Source organism: Neovison vison, chromosome 4, assembly GCF_020171115.1.
Source record: "Neovison vison isolate M4711 chromosome 4, ASM_NN_V1, whole genome shotgun sequence".
Taxonomy (NCBI): domain Eukaryota; kingdom Metazoa; phylum Chordata; class Mammalia; order Carnivora; family Mustelidae; genus Neogale; species Neogale vison.
Window position 1 is genome coordinate 213,397,346 of NC_058094.1, and position 20,139 is coordinate 213,417,484.

A 20,139-nucleotide genomic window follows, 5' to 3' on the forward strand; every position below is an offset into this window, starting at 1 on the left:
GGGCCATCCTCAGCGTGCACACAAGTTTGCATGTTTGGTGTCTCTCTCTCTGCCCGTTTACTCTTCCGACATGGAAACCAGTCATTTCACATTAGGGCTCACCCTAATCACCTCATTTTAAGTTAATCACCTCTTTAAAAACTCGATCTTCATTTACATTTATGTTCTAAAGTCCTGGGGGTTAGTACTAGAACATATGAATTTGGGGCACTGTAATTCAATCCATAACACCCCAGCATCCTTTGTTTCTAATATGCAGATTTCTGGTTTATTGCAGATGCACCTCCCTCTGATTCTTCTCACCTGAATTCCATAGCATGGACATCACTCTGAGAACATTTAGTTGTGCTGTGATGTGTTGTAGTCCTTTGTGTGCAGCTCTCATTTTCCAATAACGTAGTGTTATTTTTGAAATTGAAGAGTGTGCCTTTTACATGTCTCACAAGTATAGGGAAGTTTTATATATAGTAAGACATTTAATAATATTTATTGAATGAATGAAGACATAGATGCTTAGATGTAGCCTCTGAACCTACAATTTATTTGCTCTAAGACTCTGCAAATGATGACTATTAGTGGTACTTTCTCCTCATTTGCTGCCCATTACCACAACAAGTGGAAATGAACATTGGAGAGGGACTGAAAGAAAAATATGATTAGCTGACCCCAGGAGACTTACCTCTCTCCTCAAAAAGGTAGGAGACAATAAATAGCATGAGCCTGCCCCAGATCCCATCACTCTTCCATGAGAGCACTGTTCCAGGAGATAGGAGGGAAGGATGATGAGTTTAGATTGGGATTTACTGAGTGTGAGGACGTGTGGGACTTCAAGGGCATACTCCAGTCTGAAGGCAGGTGAGAGAGAGCTGGAGACAGATGTTCCCTGTCAAAACCTCTGCTTAAGAATTAGAACCATGAGGGCGCCTGGGTGGCTCAGCGGGTTAAAGCCTCTGCCTTTGACTCAGGTCATGATTCCAGAGTCCTGGGATCGAGCCCCACGTCAGGCTCTCTGCTCAGCAGGGGGCCTGCTTCCTCTTCTCTCTGTGCCTGTCTCTCTGCCTACTTGTGATCTTTGTCTGTCAAATAAATAAATAAAATTAAAAAAAAAAAAAAGAATTAGAACCATGAGAATGGAGGATGCCATCCAGAGAGATTGTGTGGAAATAGAAGAGCAATGTTTCCAAAATGCCACCAGAAATTGTATGCAGAAGGTTTTCTTGGTAAATTACAGAAGAACCTGCCTGTGAAAAAGAAATCCACATGCTACCTCTAATGAGGGTTTGTAAGAACATATATATTAACTAATATATGCCTATCTTATTTCTGTCTCATTTATTTTGACCTATTTTATTTCTTCTTCTGTCCTCTCCTTTGGGTCTATGCCACAAACCATTACTGTGGGGCTTGCCCTCCCCAACTTTGCCAACATCTAGCTAACTATATCCATGAGCATGTGTTTGACTCCCCAAGTTTCTGCCAATGGGGTCTCACACCTCAGCTCCTTCCTTTATGGCCATTCTCTTCCATCAGCCAATCAGAGCTGATCAGACTGGAGAGTAGGGGAGCCTTGGGATTAGATTCCTCAATGTCCAGAGAGACAGAAAGTAGATCCTTCTCAGGGTTAGGTGCATAGACCAAATCATCTTGTCTAGACAGCCAGTAAAGGGCTCAGTAGGGGGGAGGGGGCCATTTTCACACTGATCTCCTTCCTTAGTCCATTGATATCTGCTGGTTTCCCCCCTCCTCTACCTGTGCTCTCAAGGAGGCTTTGGCAATATTTTAGAATTTCACAGCCAGATCAGACTGGGGGCTGAGGGAGTATGGACGGGCCATGATGGCCATAACAATCTTCTCCTAAGCCCCACCAGCAAATGTCATTTCTCACAGGACCTGTTCATCCCAGCACCAGTTTCCTTAATTTTTCCTGCTTTCTTTGATACAAACAAAAGAAGGACAGATATTTATTCATTTCTTCTATTTTTTGAAGTATTACTTTTCTTCCTTTGAATTCTCTCCTTGCAATTTTTTTCTTTTTTTCTCCTCTCTTAGTTCTCTTTCTTTAGCAGAACCTTGATTTTTCCTTGGATTGTCTGATTATCAGTGGAAGAGGCTTTCTAAGTTCTGGAAACTTCCTCCTTGTCTACACACCCCACCCATGTTCTTTAATGAACTATGAGATACCAACTTTCTTGATGTACCCACACCCTCACTTCCCTCTTGGTGTTCTTTGAGGAGCCAGGAAAAAATGCCAATTTTTATGCAGCTATCCAGAATACCAGTGACACCTGAGTCAGTGATTTATACTCAAATTGTTATTTACATAACATGAGAAAAGAGAAATTTTGTAGTCAAGAGAAAATAGCTCGACAATCCATGGATGGCCTAGGTGGGGTGTTCCAAATGAATGGTGGCCAGTGGCCAGCAGAGGTGCCTCCCGACTGGGTTTCATTAATTTCAGTCAGCTACAAAGTTTGGAGAGAAAGAGGATTTTCCTATGAGCATGTAAAAGAAGTGCTTTGAGTTGTAAGCCTTTGCCCTTGTTTAAGAACAGCATAAATGGGAGATTTTATAACCACTGTGGGCCAGTATTTTTGGAGTCAGTTGAAGCTCCAGATGGAGTGGAAAGAGAAGTTTCTTTTTTTCTTTCTTTTTTCTTGAGTTTTGCAGAACGAGTCTCCCTGGGCACCTTTAATAAAGTGCTCAGTCTCTTGTTTAGTTCAAGTGTGCCCAAGCTTGTTATCACAGGATCTGAAGGGGGCTTTCTTACAACTAAGAACCTTTCCTATAGATTTCTGGTCTTGGCTCTAGAACCAGCCTCATATGTGAGAATGTCTTGAATCCACTCCTTCCCCAAGAATCTCACCTTTAGGAGTCCACGCTTGGGTCCTTGTCATGTGGTATAAGGAAGAAAATACACAGTGAGCCCAAGTTCGGTGAGGGCTTGAAAGGACAAGAGGAACACAGTCCCATAGTCATCTCAACATTCTGGAAACCTCCACATTAGGCAGGGTAAGAGGACATTCCAGCATCACCTTATGCAGATTTTGTAACATTGGCCAAATGATGAAGGTTTCCAGGCCAGGGAATTGCAGCTGGCTTTAAGAGGTGTCTCTGTGGAAGGACGCATTCCTGCCTAGCAAAGCTCTTAGTGAAGGGGGGTTGTACCAGGGTGGACAAACCAAGATGAGGGCCACAAAGGACAGGGAAAAACAGGCAGTGGTGCCAGGAGCACTTTCTAGAAGAAAGTCTCTTCCAGAATTCCTCTCCAGACTTTTTGCTTTAATGAGTATGAGTAAAGAAAAAAAAAAAAAAGAATGATTGTGCTATTCAACAGCTTTCAACCAAAATGATCAAAAGTCTTACCTGAGTGTATAACTATGAGTGGATATATACAGTGGAAGTACATAGACCCAGCGGCTTCTGAACTCTACTTTGGGCTGTTTAATAAAATGCAGTTGTGGATGACTTGTGCTACGTGCAGCCATACTCCACGAGGGTTTACGTAGAACAAGCACTCACTTTTAGGGGGCACATCTGAAACAGTTTCCTTCCCACCATTCTCTATATCCCAAGTCCAACTAAATGCCAAATTAAATCTAGATATTTCTTTTTTCTGAATCGACTTTTACTAAGGAAAAGGGAGAGCTGCATTCCCTGAAACAGATATTTTGGGCCAAAATTATTACTTCGGCCTTTTTTTCCTCCTCCTTTTTCAAAACAAAATGTCTATCATTCACTCTGACACCAGCGTTTAAGAGCTGGAGACAAATGGAGTCTGAATATTCACGCCAATGTAGTACAAATGAGCTGTGATTTCAGGATGCTGGCTGTTTCTCTGACAGGAGAAAAGAGGGGTTGACTAGTTTAATATCTTTGGCTGAAAACACTTTCTTATAAAGGGATGGAGAAGGCCAACATTAATATTGAGTCCTGTTACTGAATGACCAGGAAGGCTCTATCATGGAATGGGGCATCCTCAGTCTGGGGAAAGTGTGTTGATCACACCCAGATGACGCGGAGAGGGAGCGAATTCACACACACAGGCTGAGACTGAAGGAAAGACATCGTCTAAAAACATTTTCTCCACATTCTTCAAAGAATTCCTTCCATAAGTATATTATACCCGTGATTGTGAATATGACTCCTTCACAGACTTACGCAGTGTGTAAACATAAAGACGTGTTGTAATGAGAGACTCTGGGAGTACATCTGACTGCCTCCCTCAGAAGGCTGGCTAATGGTTTGGAAATAAAGATGCAGTTGTAAGTTGAGGTTTAAGGTGGAGGCTTGTGACCACCGTTAGTACCATCTGTCCTTTCTCTTGTTCCTCAAACATACATATTCAATCACTCATTAATTTACTGTTTCCGGAGTATAGCGACCTGGACCCTCTCCATCTCAGGTGCTTTGTTAGGTCTTGACTACATTAGCAATTCTACCATTCCTTCATTCTCTCCTATAAAACAGACTAATTTTTATTCAATGCAATGGAAACTTTGGTGAATCCAATGATGCACTCAGTGACGTAAACTGTGATTTCCAATACTTTTGTTTTTTGTTGGCTTCATCTTGGCAAAGAGTCATAATATTTTAAGTTTCTCTGCCCTCTTGTCCACCTGTCATGCTTAATTATGTCATTTATACACAAAACATAGCAGTGTGCTGGCTATATCTATAATCCTACTTTGCTGCAAATTGCTTTGAAGAATGATGCATAATTGTGCCCAGTATTATTTGTTTCCTAAATTCTGGTTTTCAGGAAACACTTTTTAGAAGGGGAACATAACTGTAGTTTCAAAGCCATCGAAAATTAAAAGCAAAGTAAGGAAACCGTGACATTTTTATGGAATGCTCAGAAGACCCTAAGGTCTTTCAGCGGAGCTGAAATTGGAGGACCCCTCCCTTGGACACATCTCTGTCACAGCCCTTCTGCTAATTTCTTTTACATTTAATCCTGTATTCTCTTTCTTAAAGAAGGCCTCCCAAACAATCTTCCCATCTCACAAGCATGGCTCTGCCCTGAGACTGACACAAACAGATAAACTTAGATGACTGATCTTCACGTTTAAAACTAATTACATTTTTTAAAAAGCAAAGAAATAGTCAAAGTATGAAGTACTGTATTTTATTTTTGAAGACCTTAGAATGAATTCAGCCTATTTTCTAAAGTAAATCCCACTTAAGTGAAATAATAAATCAGTTTGCCAAAACACAAATGAACATAAATAGGAGTTTCAGGGATGCCTGGGTGGCTCAGTTGGTTGGGCATCTGGCTTTGGCTCAGGTCATGATCCTGGAGTTCTGGATTAAGTCCCTCATCAGGCTCCTTGTTCAGCAGGGAGCCTGCTTCTCCCTCTGCCTTCTCCCTGCTTATGCTTGCTCTTTCTCTCTGTGTTAAATAAATAAAATCTTTTAAAAAAACAAACAAACAAACCCACAAGCACAGGAGATTCATTTTTACTTCACTAATAAACATCATAAATGGAGCTTACCCTAACATGGAGCAGGCCAAATCCTTGGGCCAGGAAACAGCGCCTACTAAAGGACATTTGTACAGGAGCATAGATCCTTCCAGACAATCACACAGTCATTTCATCATCAAGGCTCTTGCCACAGTCTACCTTGTATGATCCACTTACTGGTCTTTTGAGATGAGTGGGATTAGAAGCACAGACTCTGGGGCCAGGCCGCCTGGATGTAAATACCAGCTCTATCATTTCCTAGCTCTGTGACCTTGGAGACATGACTCAGCCTCTCTGGGTGAGATTTTTATAAATATCATCTAACAAAGATTTAGATTTAGATGATCTAAATCTAATTTAGATGATATCATCTAACAAAGATTTAGATGATATTTATAAAATTCTGAGAACTGTGCTTGGTACAGAGTAGGTGCCATTTAACCACAGGCTAAGTAAATAAACTTCTCCAGGTGTACTGTAAGCTTGTATGGGTTCTTTTTTTGTGGGTTTACTCTTACATCCCGTCACAGGGTGTAGCCCGGCCCATGATCAGCCATTAATGCATGGCCATAATCAGGGGTCACAAACTGGCAACGTGAGGCCCACACTGACCTGCATATGTGTGCTTCTCTTGCTCAGCATGGGTTTTTTGTAGTTGTTGTTTTTTTTTAAATTTGAATTTGAATACTCTTAGAAGTCATCCATTCTTCTCCAAGTGAAGGGCACATCAGGTAATGGGAGAGAAGAAGCAGAGACAAAGGCCCAGAGGCAGAAACAAAGGCTGTATTATTGCAGGGCAAAGGAGTGTGGCCTGGGCTGTGAGCTGTGTTTTCAAATTAAGGGCGGGGTCTGAAGAGGAGTCATGTGGTGGGTGTAGGGAAGCCATTTCATGGAAGGCCCCTGGGAGGTTCCAGGGACCAGGATGGTGGTGTGTGGGAAGCAGATCATTCTTCCTCACCAGGCCCTTCAATGACCAAGTCATGTAAGCCTTCCCAGTCATCATCCCTCACCTGCTTATTCCCCAAACCAGGAGTCCTACATGCCCAACAGCTTCCCAGACCCGCAGGCTGTCACTGAACAGAGACAGTAGTAAACCTTGGGTTGCTGCTGTTTCCAGTTAAAGGCATCTTTGATTGCTCCTCCTGCTAACAAAGAATATTCAAGTTCAAGTGAAATGGCCTCTCATTTCTGGGGTCAATTCAGCCTTTCTGCTATGTAACATCTGTTTTTGAAATTCGGCTGAGACCCTGACTTAAATCCATTTAACTTAAAAAGCAGCAAGAGAACATCTTGTTTTCATGAATGTCCAGGGGCTGTGTGTCAACAAATAAAAGGTCTGTTTGTGGTATTCAAAGGGGAAAAGCTGGTTGTGCGATGTTCTGCCACTGGGGTAAATTTATTATGGACTGTTCATTTCTTGGAATCATGAAAAAACAAAGTAGTCCAGCTTTGTTTCAATCAGCAAAGTTTGGCTTAATCGTGGGTGGGAAATGTGCTTTTCTTGTCAGAAGGTCACTGAGCTGGATGGTTTCCAAAAAGATTCCCTCACATGTGCCTCCTACTTCAGCCACGTGAAGTTATCTTCAGTGGATTCTCTAAATCTATATAAATTTTGGCAGACAGCATCTGATAGATCATTATTTTTATATCACTTACACAGGACCTGAGGTGGGAAAGAAGGGGTGAGTCTAGTTCACCATCCCTCAAACCTGACTAAGCTACTTTATTCCTCACGCACTTATTTAGGAGAGACAAACAGAAAAAAGTTTGATTCATCAGCACCCAGAAGAGTGAGTGTTGGCTCAAAACAGATGTCTTTATATATGTATTTGTTTAATGAATATAAACTCTGGTCTTATGAACTCACATTTCCTTTATGAATCCATGTCTGTGCGTGTATTAATATCATTCCTGTCTGAAAAAGCTGTTACTGCTGATGTCCTATTTCAGTCCAAAGAAAAGCATTAGGTCACTCCCGTCACTCTCTTGGAGCCGTGTGTTTTTCCTTTCTAACCCATATCCCAATTTGTATTTTATTTATTTATTTCCTATCTCTACCATTAGACTATAAGCCCAACAAGGGCAGAGTCGTCATGTTCACGGCTCATTTGCTATATCAAGTAAGGTGGCTAGTATGTGAATATTACTTCACAATATTTGTTGATTGTTTTTCCTGATGTTTTCGTTGTGATGATCATTGTAGAGCCTTAACCACTCTTGACTCTGTATGAATTTAATCTCAGTGAATTAACAGGGCTTATAATACAGTTGAATATGCAGAGACCTTTTGTGTGATGACACACACTCATTTGACGCTATTGGAAGTTATGGTGGAATGGGTTAGTCTAACCATCTCTGTTTTCTCAAGTTGAAGTTTTTGAGCCACATCTGCCATTATAGCTGGCCAAGATCAGTGTCATAGCACATGGCAATAGTTTCAGGGATTTTTTTCTCTCAAACAGTTAACTCATTCCTGGTGGTATTCAATCTATGACTTCAGCCTTATTAGCAATAAATTCTGGCCCACTGAGCTACTTGGTAAAGGCAGTACAAGTATCTGTGGTCAGAAAGAAGGCATTTTTGGTGCCCAATGGACATACAGTTTAATGTGCATATTTGTTTGTCTGGTGGTCATGTATGCCTTTCTTATGATCAAGCAAGCAGGAACACTTCAGCTTGAAGGGGGAACAAAGTAGAATCACTTGCTCCATTTTGCTTTGGCTGTCTGCATAGACAGGGCTGAAATGGGAATGATTTGTGTGTTCCAGAGGATTTCAAGAGAAATGCTTCTTCATTTACAGGAGGTGCAATTCCACAACAGTTTCTTGCTTTGTGTACTTGAAAACATTCCCAAAGAAACAAAGTTGGATGCAGAAAAAATAATGAAAGAAGAGAAAAATAATACTCTGAATTCTGAACAATTCTGCTTTACTAGGTTGAGCTGTCTGCCAGCTGGCCACAGTGTTGACTACTTGTAATATATACTTTTGGTAGGCTGCATGTAGTTCTTGGAACTGTTTATATTAGACGGCAGAAACTTAATTATTCTAAAATTGGCAGGACTTGCTTTGGTTACTTAATACAAAATTGCTTAGTCATCTTTATACCTAGTGTGGATAGCATTGTTTGAGCGTGAAAAGCTGGGAAATGCACATGTGCTCCAAAGAAACTTTAGGTCAGGTAGAAAAACAAGAAGGTATCATTTTTTGTAAGATGCTTAGCAGGTGGTCGCCACATGTTTTAATTGGACAAGCTAGGTGCCTGTTGAGTTGAAGTCCTTGATTACAAGTATTTCTCCGTGTTCCTTGTGGATTTTGTAAGAAGTAAAAACGTGCTGCTGCAGCTTCCCAGACTATGTTCTTCTCCTGCGTTTTGCGAAGTGCATGTTTCCCAGCAAGAGGGTGAGGAATGCTAGAATCAGTTGTAAGAGCAGCTTGCTTTCTCTGTGAAACAAACGAGGATGTCCTTTCAAGCTGGTTGACACCCAGGTCCTCCCTTTGTCTCTTTTGGTTTGAATACCTACCTTACCACACTGGAACTACTGCCTTCCAAAGGCAGCACAGATTTATAGAGCTCCAGCAAGGAAGCAGGCAGGCAAAATGAGTCTCTTCCGAGTGGTTTAGAGTTTGAGGTGGCGCCGGAGGTCTCCAGGTTTTTCCAGGAATGCTTGTGGCAACCTCACACTCTTCCTGTGACCTGGGCTGGGACTCCTGAGAGAGATGGTGAGAAAAGATAAAAGTCCTATAGCCAATGGATAATGACACCAGGCTTGGGAGGGGTGGGTTCCCAAGCAAACATCCAGAACAGTGCCTTATGTTTCTAATTACTGAACATGGTTAGAGAGCAAAATCAGGCAACACTTTTTTTTTTTTTAAGACTGATGGAAGCATTTAAATCGGCTCTGAATGTCAGTATTTTCTAATTATGATGGAGGAGTGGCAAGGAATCTCCAAAGACCTTGGCAATTTAGAGAGTTCCAGCCCAACCCTGATTCTCTTCTTTTTTTATTCATCATATGTCTTCTTTGTCCTTCTTTCTCTTTCCATGTTCCAGAACTAGCCTATTCCCTCAGTTACAAATGCCTCATATCCCTCTCCTGAAGCCAGAGTGTCTTTCTAAGTCAGGATTCTTTTCCACCAGAGGAAACAAGCACAGCTACAAATCGCAATATAAAATAGAGCTCCATTGTGAGCCACCATCCATCCCAAGGCAGTACTAAAAGCCTGGAGACACACACGGCCTTTTGAAAGGGCGTCAGTCAAGTTCCTCCATTTACCATTTAAGTGCAATGAAAGAAATGCCCTGGAATCCATTCCAATTCAACAAGTCTTCAACCTTGCTGACTATAAGGAAAAATAGTTAAGGGACTCTCAGATCGACTCCCTAATACTACTTCAAAGGATCACGAAAACGAGCAGTAACCTCAAGGAGATTACCATCTTCTAGGAAAGACAGATATGTACCTAGAAATTCAAATACAAGTCGTAGATTAAGTGCTCCAGTAGAAATCTGTAGGTATCCATACAAACTCATGTCAGTGAGTAAGTTGTTCAGGGATCCTGTAGTCTTATGCTAGTCTTAAGCCTATACTGTGAGTCATTTCTTATGTGAAGAAAAGTCCAGAACTCTCCAAACTCACAACTGGGAAAACTACCATCTACATGATTCATGTGAAAGGAAAGAGGAAGCAGTCTAGGCACTTTTCAAATTATTATTTAACTTCTGTGTAAATTTATGTATTATGTCCAAGGGATCTCATGGATAATGTCCCTTGGTTTCAGAGCTTTTCATTAAGATTATAAACTCCTAGAAGATAGCCTCTAACTTGCTTTGTAATTCTAGAACACAATAAATGCATTTGAAGATCATCATGAATAGAAGTTGAAAAATTCACTAGGGAATGATTTGTCCCCAATTAATAATAGCATGTCTTTCATGTATAAACCTGTTTCCACTGGCACATAACTCTGAATTGTCTCCGACAATGTAAATGGATATATATCCTGCCATCTGAACTGTCTGACCTTGTTAATAATACCTTGTATCAACATGATAGCTGGCTAAGGCTCTGGATCTAGATGGTGGGGGGGGGGGTTTGGGGGGGGCGGTGGGGAGCAAGAGAGGAAGAGAATCTTAAGCAGGATCCATGCCCAGCACAGAACCTGACGTGGGCTCAATCTCACGATCCTGAGATCATGACCTGAGCCAAAATCAAGAGTCAGATGCTTAACTGACTGAGCTACCCAGGTGCCCCTGGATCTAGTTTTTGATCCCTAAATTGGAAATGTTAGTTGGAAAAACAGTCACAAAGAACCGACTCCCAGGTTGCCGATATTTTTACAGCTGAGTAGATCAGAAAGGCCAAAGGGTTGTGCAAGTCAAATCACTATTGTGTAAAATATGGATAATCTTTGTTCCATGTTTACCGTTGGTAAAGACCTATGAGCTCTGATCTTGTGTTGCAAATAAACCACTCGTGGTTCCTGTTACATAGTTAAAAGTGTGATCTTTCTTCAGACCCTGTCTCAGCTGCTTTTGCTTGTGCTAAGCACTTAGTAGCAAGTGCTTAGTCACAGTGAGACTGTCTCACCCAATGACCCTCTGCAGGAGAACAGAGAGGTTACTCATGAAGGGATTAAAAGAGCACATCCAGGCTTCCAAAAGCTGTCCTGTACCACAGCCCACGTATTACTACAACTCCTCTATGAGACTATCAGGTCTTTCAAGTCTGAGACCATGTCTTACACACCGTCTTATCTCTGAACTGCAGAACATGACTTCACACAATGCAGTCATTTCATGCAGGGAGTTAGAAGGCCTTCCGGGGGAGCTCTCTAACAGAACTTTCTGTGGTGATGAAAACGCTCTCTGCGTTGTCTTACATGGTAACCACAGAGCACTTGAAATGGGGCTAGTGAAGCTAGAAACGGAATTCTTTATTTTATTTACTTTTCATTATTTTTCACTTGAATTGTCTCACATGACTAGTGACTACCATTTTAGACAGCACAGCCATAGAATCTTAAAAACTATCTTTCACTACAGCCCTACCCATTATTGGATAGTTCTGTTGGGGCAAGGACCCCATCCTTTTACATCAGAATTAGCTTCTGTTGTCAGGCATATATTTAGAAAACACATTTACACATTTCTTCTGCCAAAGAGCATTTTTGGTTCTCACACAGACACAGACTGGTAAAGAAGTTTCATCTTTGCCTCAGCGTTCTCACCTATGCCTTTGACCTCTTTCTAGGGGCCAAGAGCAGAAGTGGCCCCATGCCTGTTCTAAATTGGTATTAACCTATGCCTTTCAGTGTAGTTTCCGTGAGTTTACCAAGGAAAAGTATTTTAAACTCTGGGGAACGGGGGAGGGAAGGCACAGAAGTAATTGTGTTCCACATTTTCACTTCTCCTCACTCTTCTCAGAATGGTGTAGAGATTATTCTAAATACCAGCGGTGGTTTCCCACTGATTGGCTGTGGTTCAGGAGCTCTTGCCAAAGTTCTATACGTCTCAGTCTTCTTTCTTTAAATGGAGATGAATCTACTTTTCCTACCAGAGGGTCAAACAATGATTGCCCTAGAGATCAGAAGTGCTCCAAATAGAGCAGAAATGTTTATGCTAACATAAGTCCCTAAATGTGTTGTCTTCCCAAGTGCTGGAATCAGTGTACATAAACACCATCACTTCATAAATCTTAAATGCCCAAACTGTCCACTCTTAACTAAGGTGAAGAGAGGACACAAAGACATTGATTTTAGTCATGTTAAGTCTGTCAGTGTTTTGCAAATGGAGAACTACAAATAGAGAAAAAGTAATGATAAAAGACTGAGCAGGAATGGAGAGAAAAAACAAAACAAAACAGGCCATAACCTGTTAGCCTGCTCTTAGTGGGGCTTCATGTTTTGGATTCCACTCACTGGAGAACAGAAACAACTTAAGACAGAGCTCTTCAGGTTGATCCCCTTGATTCTTATTCAGTGTTGCTGGTCTTGACAAATGTGCCTTGGTGATTGCATGTATTTTTTTTTTCTTAAGTAGCACAGATTTTTGGAACAAGATGGTGAAGGTTGAGCTAAAGTTAAGTCCAAACTGTATGTTACAATCCATGTGTTTATTTGTTTTTTGAGTCCCAAATGAACTATTCTGTTCAGAAAAGAGCAAAGCAGGTTGATAAATTGAATTTTTTTAAAAAGGACAAAAGTTCATTTTCTACAGTCAAAAAGAAAACACTGCCAGATTTACTGTGTAACTACTGCAAATGTGGGTTTATATAACTTTTGAGATTCATATATAGTCTTTAATTCACTTTGCAAACACTGATCAGTCAATAAAATATAGAGATGAATCAGCTGGAATTACATTTTCTATACTCAGAATGGTAAAATCTAGAATAAAAATCTGATGGTTCAAATCAGCTATAATTCCTGGGTGCCTATTATGTCCCGATAGTGAAGAGATTTTTTAAGCAATGGTTATCTATATTCATAAGTGGCCTTAAGAATGAAAATATACAGAAAATATGATCTCAATAAAATATTTAGTTTAGTAGTTAGAACAATCAAGCAGTGGCAAAGCAGTACATTTATTAATTACCAAAATAAATGATAGATGTTCGAGGAGAGAGATAGTCACTTCTAAGCTAGAGTCCTCAGGAAAGCCAAAATGAAGAAGTGAAATCTGAGCTAGGAATTCATGACTAAATAGAATATGGACAATGAAATGGGGAGCCCATTCCAGATGGATGCGATGTGTGAATTGCAAGTGCAGAGAAGGAAAATTGAATGACGTGGTTGAGAAGCAATAAAATAGTTTTATCTAGGATGCCATCAGACAATGTGCTTGGAAAGAAAGTTAATGCTTTCTAAATTAGAAAATCAGAAGAGCATGTACTTGGATATCATTTAGACCTGAAAAGGAGGAAACATGGACATATCATGTTTGATGCATCCATCTTTGCTGGATGGGAAAGCAGGCATGGAACCATAGTATTACATAGAGTAGGATGAAACCTTGGACCTTGTCTAGTCCAAGCACCTCATTTCACATTCCTAAGTCTGAGTCCAGATCACTGTTTGCCAAGGGTTTGTGGAGAAAGACAACCAAAGGATTGAAGTGAGTGAAGACCATTTGAAGGGCAGAGGTGAGGAATCCTGCGGGAGATGTGACACCCAGGAATCACCCAGTACATGTAGGTTGGAGAGAAGCATCACTTAGCCACAGTGAGCACCCAGCTGAAATTCACGCAGAACTTTGAGGCAGGGAAACATGGATCCTCCCACAAAGCCCTGAATCTCGAGAATAAAAACCAGAATACAGCTCATAGTTGTGATCCAAAATTGAAGATGGGTATGATAGACCTGGTAGAAGTTTAAAGTAACAAGAAAGTCTGAAATACAAGTTCTAGGAGGACAGGGACCTTTTCAGTCTTGTTCACTGTTTTATCCCCAGGGCATGTGATAAAACTTGGGACCACAGTAGGTGCTCAGTAAATGCTTATTGCATATTGACGGTATACATGTTTTTTTGGTGGGACTTCACTGAATGAGTCAGACCGTGAAATTTGCAGTGGGTAAATAATGGTGACTAGTCAGAAAGATCTGTATAATAATGGTATGAGTCTTGAAACATTAGGGTTCCTTGCAATAAAAGAAAAATAGTTACATTGGGGATGAAGTTATAGTGGTCAGAAGAGGAAGGTATATAATAAGGAAGGTGCAGTGCAAGAGAAGAAACTCTAATATGACAAAAGTATGCAGTGATACTGTCCAGAATCCGAGCGTCCTGGTTTATGAGTATTAAAAAGAAGTAACATAAATAAATAAATAAATAAATATGACAAAATAATAGAGTCTTAATCGATATCTGCAAGGTTTAATTTAATTGAGATCTCTGAGACGTGATAATTCTGTTATTTAAACCAAATGGGTGTACAATTGAAGAGGCATGGGTAATTTTGAAGATCACTTCTTACCTAAGTTTATATGATCCAATGAATTAGACCAGAGGTCACTGACAATAGTCTTCTCAGAACTTTCCCAGGGCACTCTAATTTATTTCCTGAAAGGGGAAACAGTTCCTAGAGGGAAATAATGGATTAGTCCAAGAATATTATAGTGGTTAAAAGCACACACTTTGAAATCTGCAAAACAGGGATTTTAATAGCTACTTTACAGGTTTATTATGTAGATAAAATAATTTAACATATTTTTAAATGGCCCAGCAGAGCAGAGCTGTCAAGCCACAAAAAAAAAAAAAAAAAAAAAAAAACAAACAAAAACAAAAACAAAAAAAAAACATAGAGGAAACTTAAATGCCTATTGCTAAGTGCAAAAAGCCAGTCTGAACAGGCTATATACTGTATGATTTCAACTATATGACATTCTGGAAAAGCCATAGTTATTACAGAAACAGTAAAAGGATCAGTGGTTGCCAAAGGTTGGGGCAGGGGAGGGAGGGAAGGGTGAGGAGATGGAGAACAGAGGCTGTTCAGTGCAGGAAACTGTTCTGATACTATGATGGTTGATACATGACTCAACATCAGGTATGGAACCTAATGTGATCTATGGATATTAGTTAATAATAATGTGTCAGTATTGGTTCATCAGTTGTAACAAATGCACTGCACAGCTACAAGGTGTGAATTAGGCTGTACTAGTTTTCTAGGGCTGCCATAACACAGTACCACAAAAGGAAGGGCTTAGGACAGCACAAGCATTGTCTTCAAAGTTCTAGAAGTTAGACATCCAAAATCAAGGTGTCAGCAGGGCTCCCTCTCACTAAGCTGTTCCATCTCTCTCTCTCAGCTCTCCCTCTACCTTCTCCGGGCATTCTCCCTGTGTCTTTACATTGTCTTCTCTCTGTGTATGTCTGCTCCTGTGTCTAGATTTCCCTTCTCTATGAGAACACTAACAATATCAGATTAGGGCCCATCCATCTTAGCTTGACTGACATCTACAAAGGCAATCTTTCCAAATAAAGTCACATTCTGAGGCTTTAGGTCTTCAATATATTTTTTAGGGATGGGGTTACATAATTCAGTATGAACATAAAAGAAACTGGGCAGGGGAGAGGAAAGGATGGGAACTCTGCACTTTCTGTTCATTTTGTCTTTAAACTTGAAACTATTCTAAGGAATGATATCCATTAATTTTAAAAAAAGTAAAAAAAAAATAACCCAACATTGTACATATTCAATAAACATTAGAGACTTCTGGATGCTGCATTAACTTCTCCAGTGTCCCTGACACAATAGATTTTATTCTTGATGCATTCCAAGATGAGCAGTAACATTGCCCAAAGATCCCAAGGCCTTCCCCAACCCATTCACTGTTCAGTTTGTGATGATTTGAAGGTAGATAGGACTTAGCTTTCTCCCTGGCTTCTCATCCTAATAACTGAGTGGTAGATTAGAAAGCTGTCTGCTCACAATGTTCTCCTGCCCTTAACTGGATTTTGTGGTGTCATTACCAGAAGGAAAGGGCTACGTGTTAACTGATTTGGAATCTGTAACACTGACTTATTTCTTAACTACAGCAGCATAGATTTTGCCCTGTCTTAAGAAAATCTAGTATTTGGGGGCACCTGGGTGGCTCAGTGGGTTAAAGCCTCTGCCTTCAGCTTGGGTCATGATTCCAGGGTCCTGGGATCGAGTCCCGCATCGGGCTCTCTGCTCAGCAGGGAGCCTGCTTCCTCCTCTCTCTCTCTGCCTGCCTCTCTGCCTACTTGTGATCTCTGTCAAATAAATAAATAAAATCTTAAAAAAGAAAGAAAGAAAGAAAGAAAATCTAGTATTTGGGAACCCATATTGAAAAGACACAGGTATCCTAGGTAATGATTCATCAGCAGAAGTCATGTCAGAGTCTTTTCAATAGCATGACTACAATCCTCCCTTACAATACAAAAATTTAGATTTTTCTCATAAAACTTTCAAGAACCCCTTTGGTGAGTGCTGTGAAGTGTGTAAACCTGGCAATTCACAGACCTGTACCCCTGGGGATAAAAATATATTATATGTTTATAAAAAATAAAAAATTTAAAAAAAAAAACCTTTCAAGAACCCTTCTCTCACATTCATGGGTATATAACTTCCCCAGCGTATACTTCTCTTCAGGCTAACCTGACCATTTGTGACCCTCTAGAGTGCCACAGTTTACAGAATCTCTTTGCCTTGACATTGGTTGAGAGTTTGTTTCCCAACCAGTGTTGCTGGAAGAGACTCAGCATTGACTGAGGGTAGGGGAGGAAATGAGAGATTAGGAGCTGGGGACATGGAAGCCACTGCTCCCCAGTAAAGGGGGGAAAATCACAGTCTCCCCAGACATGGCTCCCCTTAATAGGACAGTGCTAGAGAAGTTTGGAGGAGCTCTGGGGGATAATGATGATTAAGGAAGACCTCCAGCCCCAACCTGGTGGGAGAGCAACTGAGAACCATTTTCATAATCATACACACCTTCCCTCTCCTGCACAACCTCATATACCCTAATGGAGGGTCCTACCTCCATCATGCACGTGTGCCCTCTCCTCTCTCTCAGATGCTCTTGCCACATGTCCACAAACTGTAACCCAGAAAGGTACGTGTCTGCGTAGATGCATCCAACAGTGACCCTCTCCCCCACCCCAGTGCCCCCACGTACATGCTCCGCAGCTTTCACATGAATAAATGGACAGATAGACTTCGTCTAGGGCTGGGAAAGAAAACAGAAAGCACCCAAGTAAGTACTAAAAGGTGAGGAGTAGGTGAAGACAATGGGTAACGAAAGAAGAAATTGCGTGGGGAGAGAGCCGGGGAGGGCGAGCAGCCAAAGGGGCCACGTGCTCTTACTCAGTCTCCCCGCCCTGTGAGCACTCCGAGACATGGCCAGGCTCTGGCAACCGTGCGTGTCCCCAGCCTGCTTGGGGGTACTGACTTCGCTGCTGTTAGCACCTGCACACCTGTGTAGCCTGGGGAACTCAAGGCGTGGCTACTAACCAAGCAGCCCACAGGCCAGCGGAGCTTGGGGGAGGAAGGAGCAGAGGGTTTCGGGGATGCTTTTCAAGCTACTTGGATGAATTAAGAAAAGTGAGGGGCACCAGGGTGGCTCAGTGGGTTAAGCCTCTGCCTTCGGCTCAGGTCATGATCTCAGGGTCCTGGCATGGAGCCCTCCATCGGGCTCTCTGCTTGCTGGGGAGCCTGCTTCCTCCTCTCTCTGCCTGCCTCTCTGCCTCTCTCAAGAGAGATCTTGTGATCTCTGTCAAGTAAATAAATAAAATCTTTAAAAAAAAAAAAAGTGAAATTGTTTACTTACAGACAGACCCCTTTCTCCCATTTCTGTTTGCTGTTGCTATAGTTATCAGCCAAGTGGTTTGTCTACAACAAAAGACTGCACGGAAAAGGGATGAGAAGAGTTTACTCTCTCCCTGCACCTAGGATTCAAGTCCCCAAAGTTCAGTCCCACTGCCCATAGGGCCCTTCTCTTCCCGCACTGCACTCAGAATGGGAGCCCTCTTGGGGGTGGGGCGGGGGGGGGCAGAGACACACCCCCCACCACTACCACTACCTCTCAAGGGATGCTCAAATCACTTGTTGTCCATTCTGATAACTATGGAGAGATCAAGCTGGAAAACGAAAAGATATTTATGGTTGATGAAATAGTAAAGGAAAACGGTTTCTTTTCTTCATAACCAGCAAAGTACTTAGAAAGTACTCTTGTTAAGAGTAAGATGGAGAAACACCTTCAAATTTTAAAATTCCCAATAAACACCAAAATTCAAATTTCTTAAAGATTTATAAGCAGTATAAATAATACCCTGAGGGATAAGAAAGGGGGAAAAATGCAAACATTGCGTAGTTGTGTTTTTGTTGGCAGAGATTTTATTTTTGTTTTTGTGAGTTTTTTTCAGGGGAAAATGCTTGAAAAATTAAAGAATCTGACGATTTATTTAGGATACTTTCTGAGCCTGGCTTCAAACTCCGAGTTTTGCTTTTTGCACCCCTCAAGCAAAAATCTCATTAGGCGAAGGCTTTACGTTTTGCACAGCTCCTTATTTTCCTACGCAGGGCAAATGGCTCGTCTCATGTGCACAGAAAGGGCTGGAAAATATTTTTTGTGATCTGAGTGCAGCAGAGAGTCTAGGATTCCAGAGGAAGTGGAGGCCTCCCGCTCCACACAGGAAACAATCTTCAAGCAGGCCTTAAATGCCAGATTCCAGGCCGAGTTTAACTAACCACTGACAGCTCTGTAAACAAAGCAAGGACAAAAAGAGCCCGCTTCCCCTTTTCTGGTAGTCATTTTGGGTTTGGGGGCTGCAGGGGAATTCTGGAATCCTTGGCTTCATGGCACAGGAGCGCAAGGGAAGCGAGTTCCTCAGTTGAAGAGCTGGAAAGGGAAGATCTTTCTGGGATTAAAACCATCACGGAGGAGGTAGGAGAGGATAAAACGGTTTGGTCACAAAGAGCCGGGACTTTGGAGCTCTGAAACAGCTTGATCATCTGCAACTGCTTTTAAAAATGCTGCTGACTTACGTTTATTCATGGTATTATTGCTGTGGTCTTTTTTTTTTTTTTTATCATTCTGATATTAATATTCTTTCAGAATATACAAATTATGCCTAGATACTTCTATTATTTTATTACTATTTTCATTCTTCTCCTTTTCCTTTTCTCTTAATACCTACATATTCCTTTTTGTGCCACTTCTTTTTTCTTTTTTCTCTTTTCCTCTTTCTTTGTTCACTTTTTCATAACCTTTGTCTGTGGCTCAGAAAGTTACAAAGAATAAAATCATTCAGTAGCTCTTAAGTGTTCTTACCAGGATTTCAAATCTTCAAAGTCTCTCTGTCTCCTGAGGTTTTTACTTATTGATTTTTAACTGTAATCCTGGGATCTTTACTTATTTGTCTCTAATAAGTAAGTTTCATGAATGAGACTCAATTTAGCACATGAAGGACTCAGCTCGGGAGCCAGAAATAGGTCACTAGCCACCTTGCCAGCCTTCTAAGGTGTTTTTCTTCAGAGTAAAGAAGAAGAGAGAGGGTGAAGAAATGGCAGGGGGCCAAAGCTGAAAGTGATTCATGGGAAACACTTTGATTCATCTGTGATATTGACCTACCTCCTCCCTGTTAGGTCCAGATTCTCCCGTCTCCCTAGACCTGAAGCCACACCATGGATGATTTTGAACGTCGCAGAGAACTCAGGAGGCAAAAGCGGGAAGAGATGCGTCTGGAAGCAGAAAGGTAAGGATCTAAGTTGGACAGTATTTGTATTCTGTTACTAATAGTGCTGGTTTCATGCTCCAAAGATCATCACTCTGAAGAGCCAAATATATTGCACACTAAACTGTTTGCCAAAGTAGTTATGGAAAATTCTCCTGTTAGGATTCTAAATGCTGTGTAAAAAAAAAAAAAAAAAGAAAGAAAACCAACATCAAGGAAGAGAGAGATTCTAGAGGAAGCAAATAGTTGCATTAAGTCAGAGCCTACACTGGAATTTTTGAATAACAAAGGCAATGTGTGGATAAAAGTTTTAAAAGCAGTTATAATGTTGAAATGACAGAAAAAATGACAAATGCTGACTATGAAACCAACTAGGAAATGGGAGTCTTTGGTCTAAAAATATAAAGGCTATAAGACCCAGATGGATCTTGTGAAAAATTTTTATTCTTATTAGAAAAGTAACCAAATCCAGTAATCCACATAT

General features: G+C 41.1%; 1 protein-coding gene across 3 annotated transcripts in view; it reads left to right on the top strand.

Moving 5' to 3' along the window:
* The window catches only part of CALD1 (caldesmon 1), a 184,190-nt gene that overhangs the window by 66,846 nt on the left and 97,205 nt on the right, over positions 1–20,139 (top strand). For 2 of the 3 annotated variants that reach the window (XM_044246602.1, XM_044246605.1), the window contains exon 3: positions 19,567–19,676. In XM_044246602.1, coding sequence (XP_044102537.1) covers positions 19,606–19,676 — 71 coding nt within the window. In that variant the 5' untranslated portion in view covers positions 19,567–19,605. Of the gene's footprint in view, positions 1–18,749; positions 18,866–19,566; positions 19,677–20,139 lie in introns of those variants that run through there. The other variant, XM_044246603.1, reaches the window with a different exon arrangement.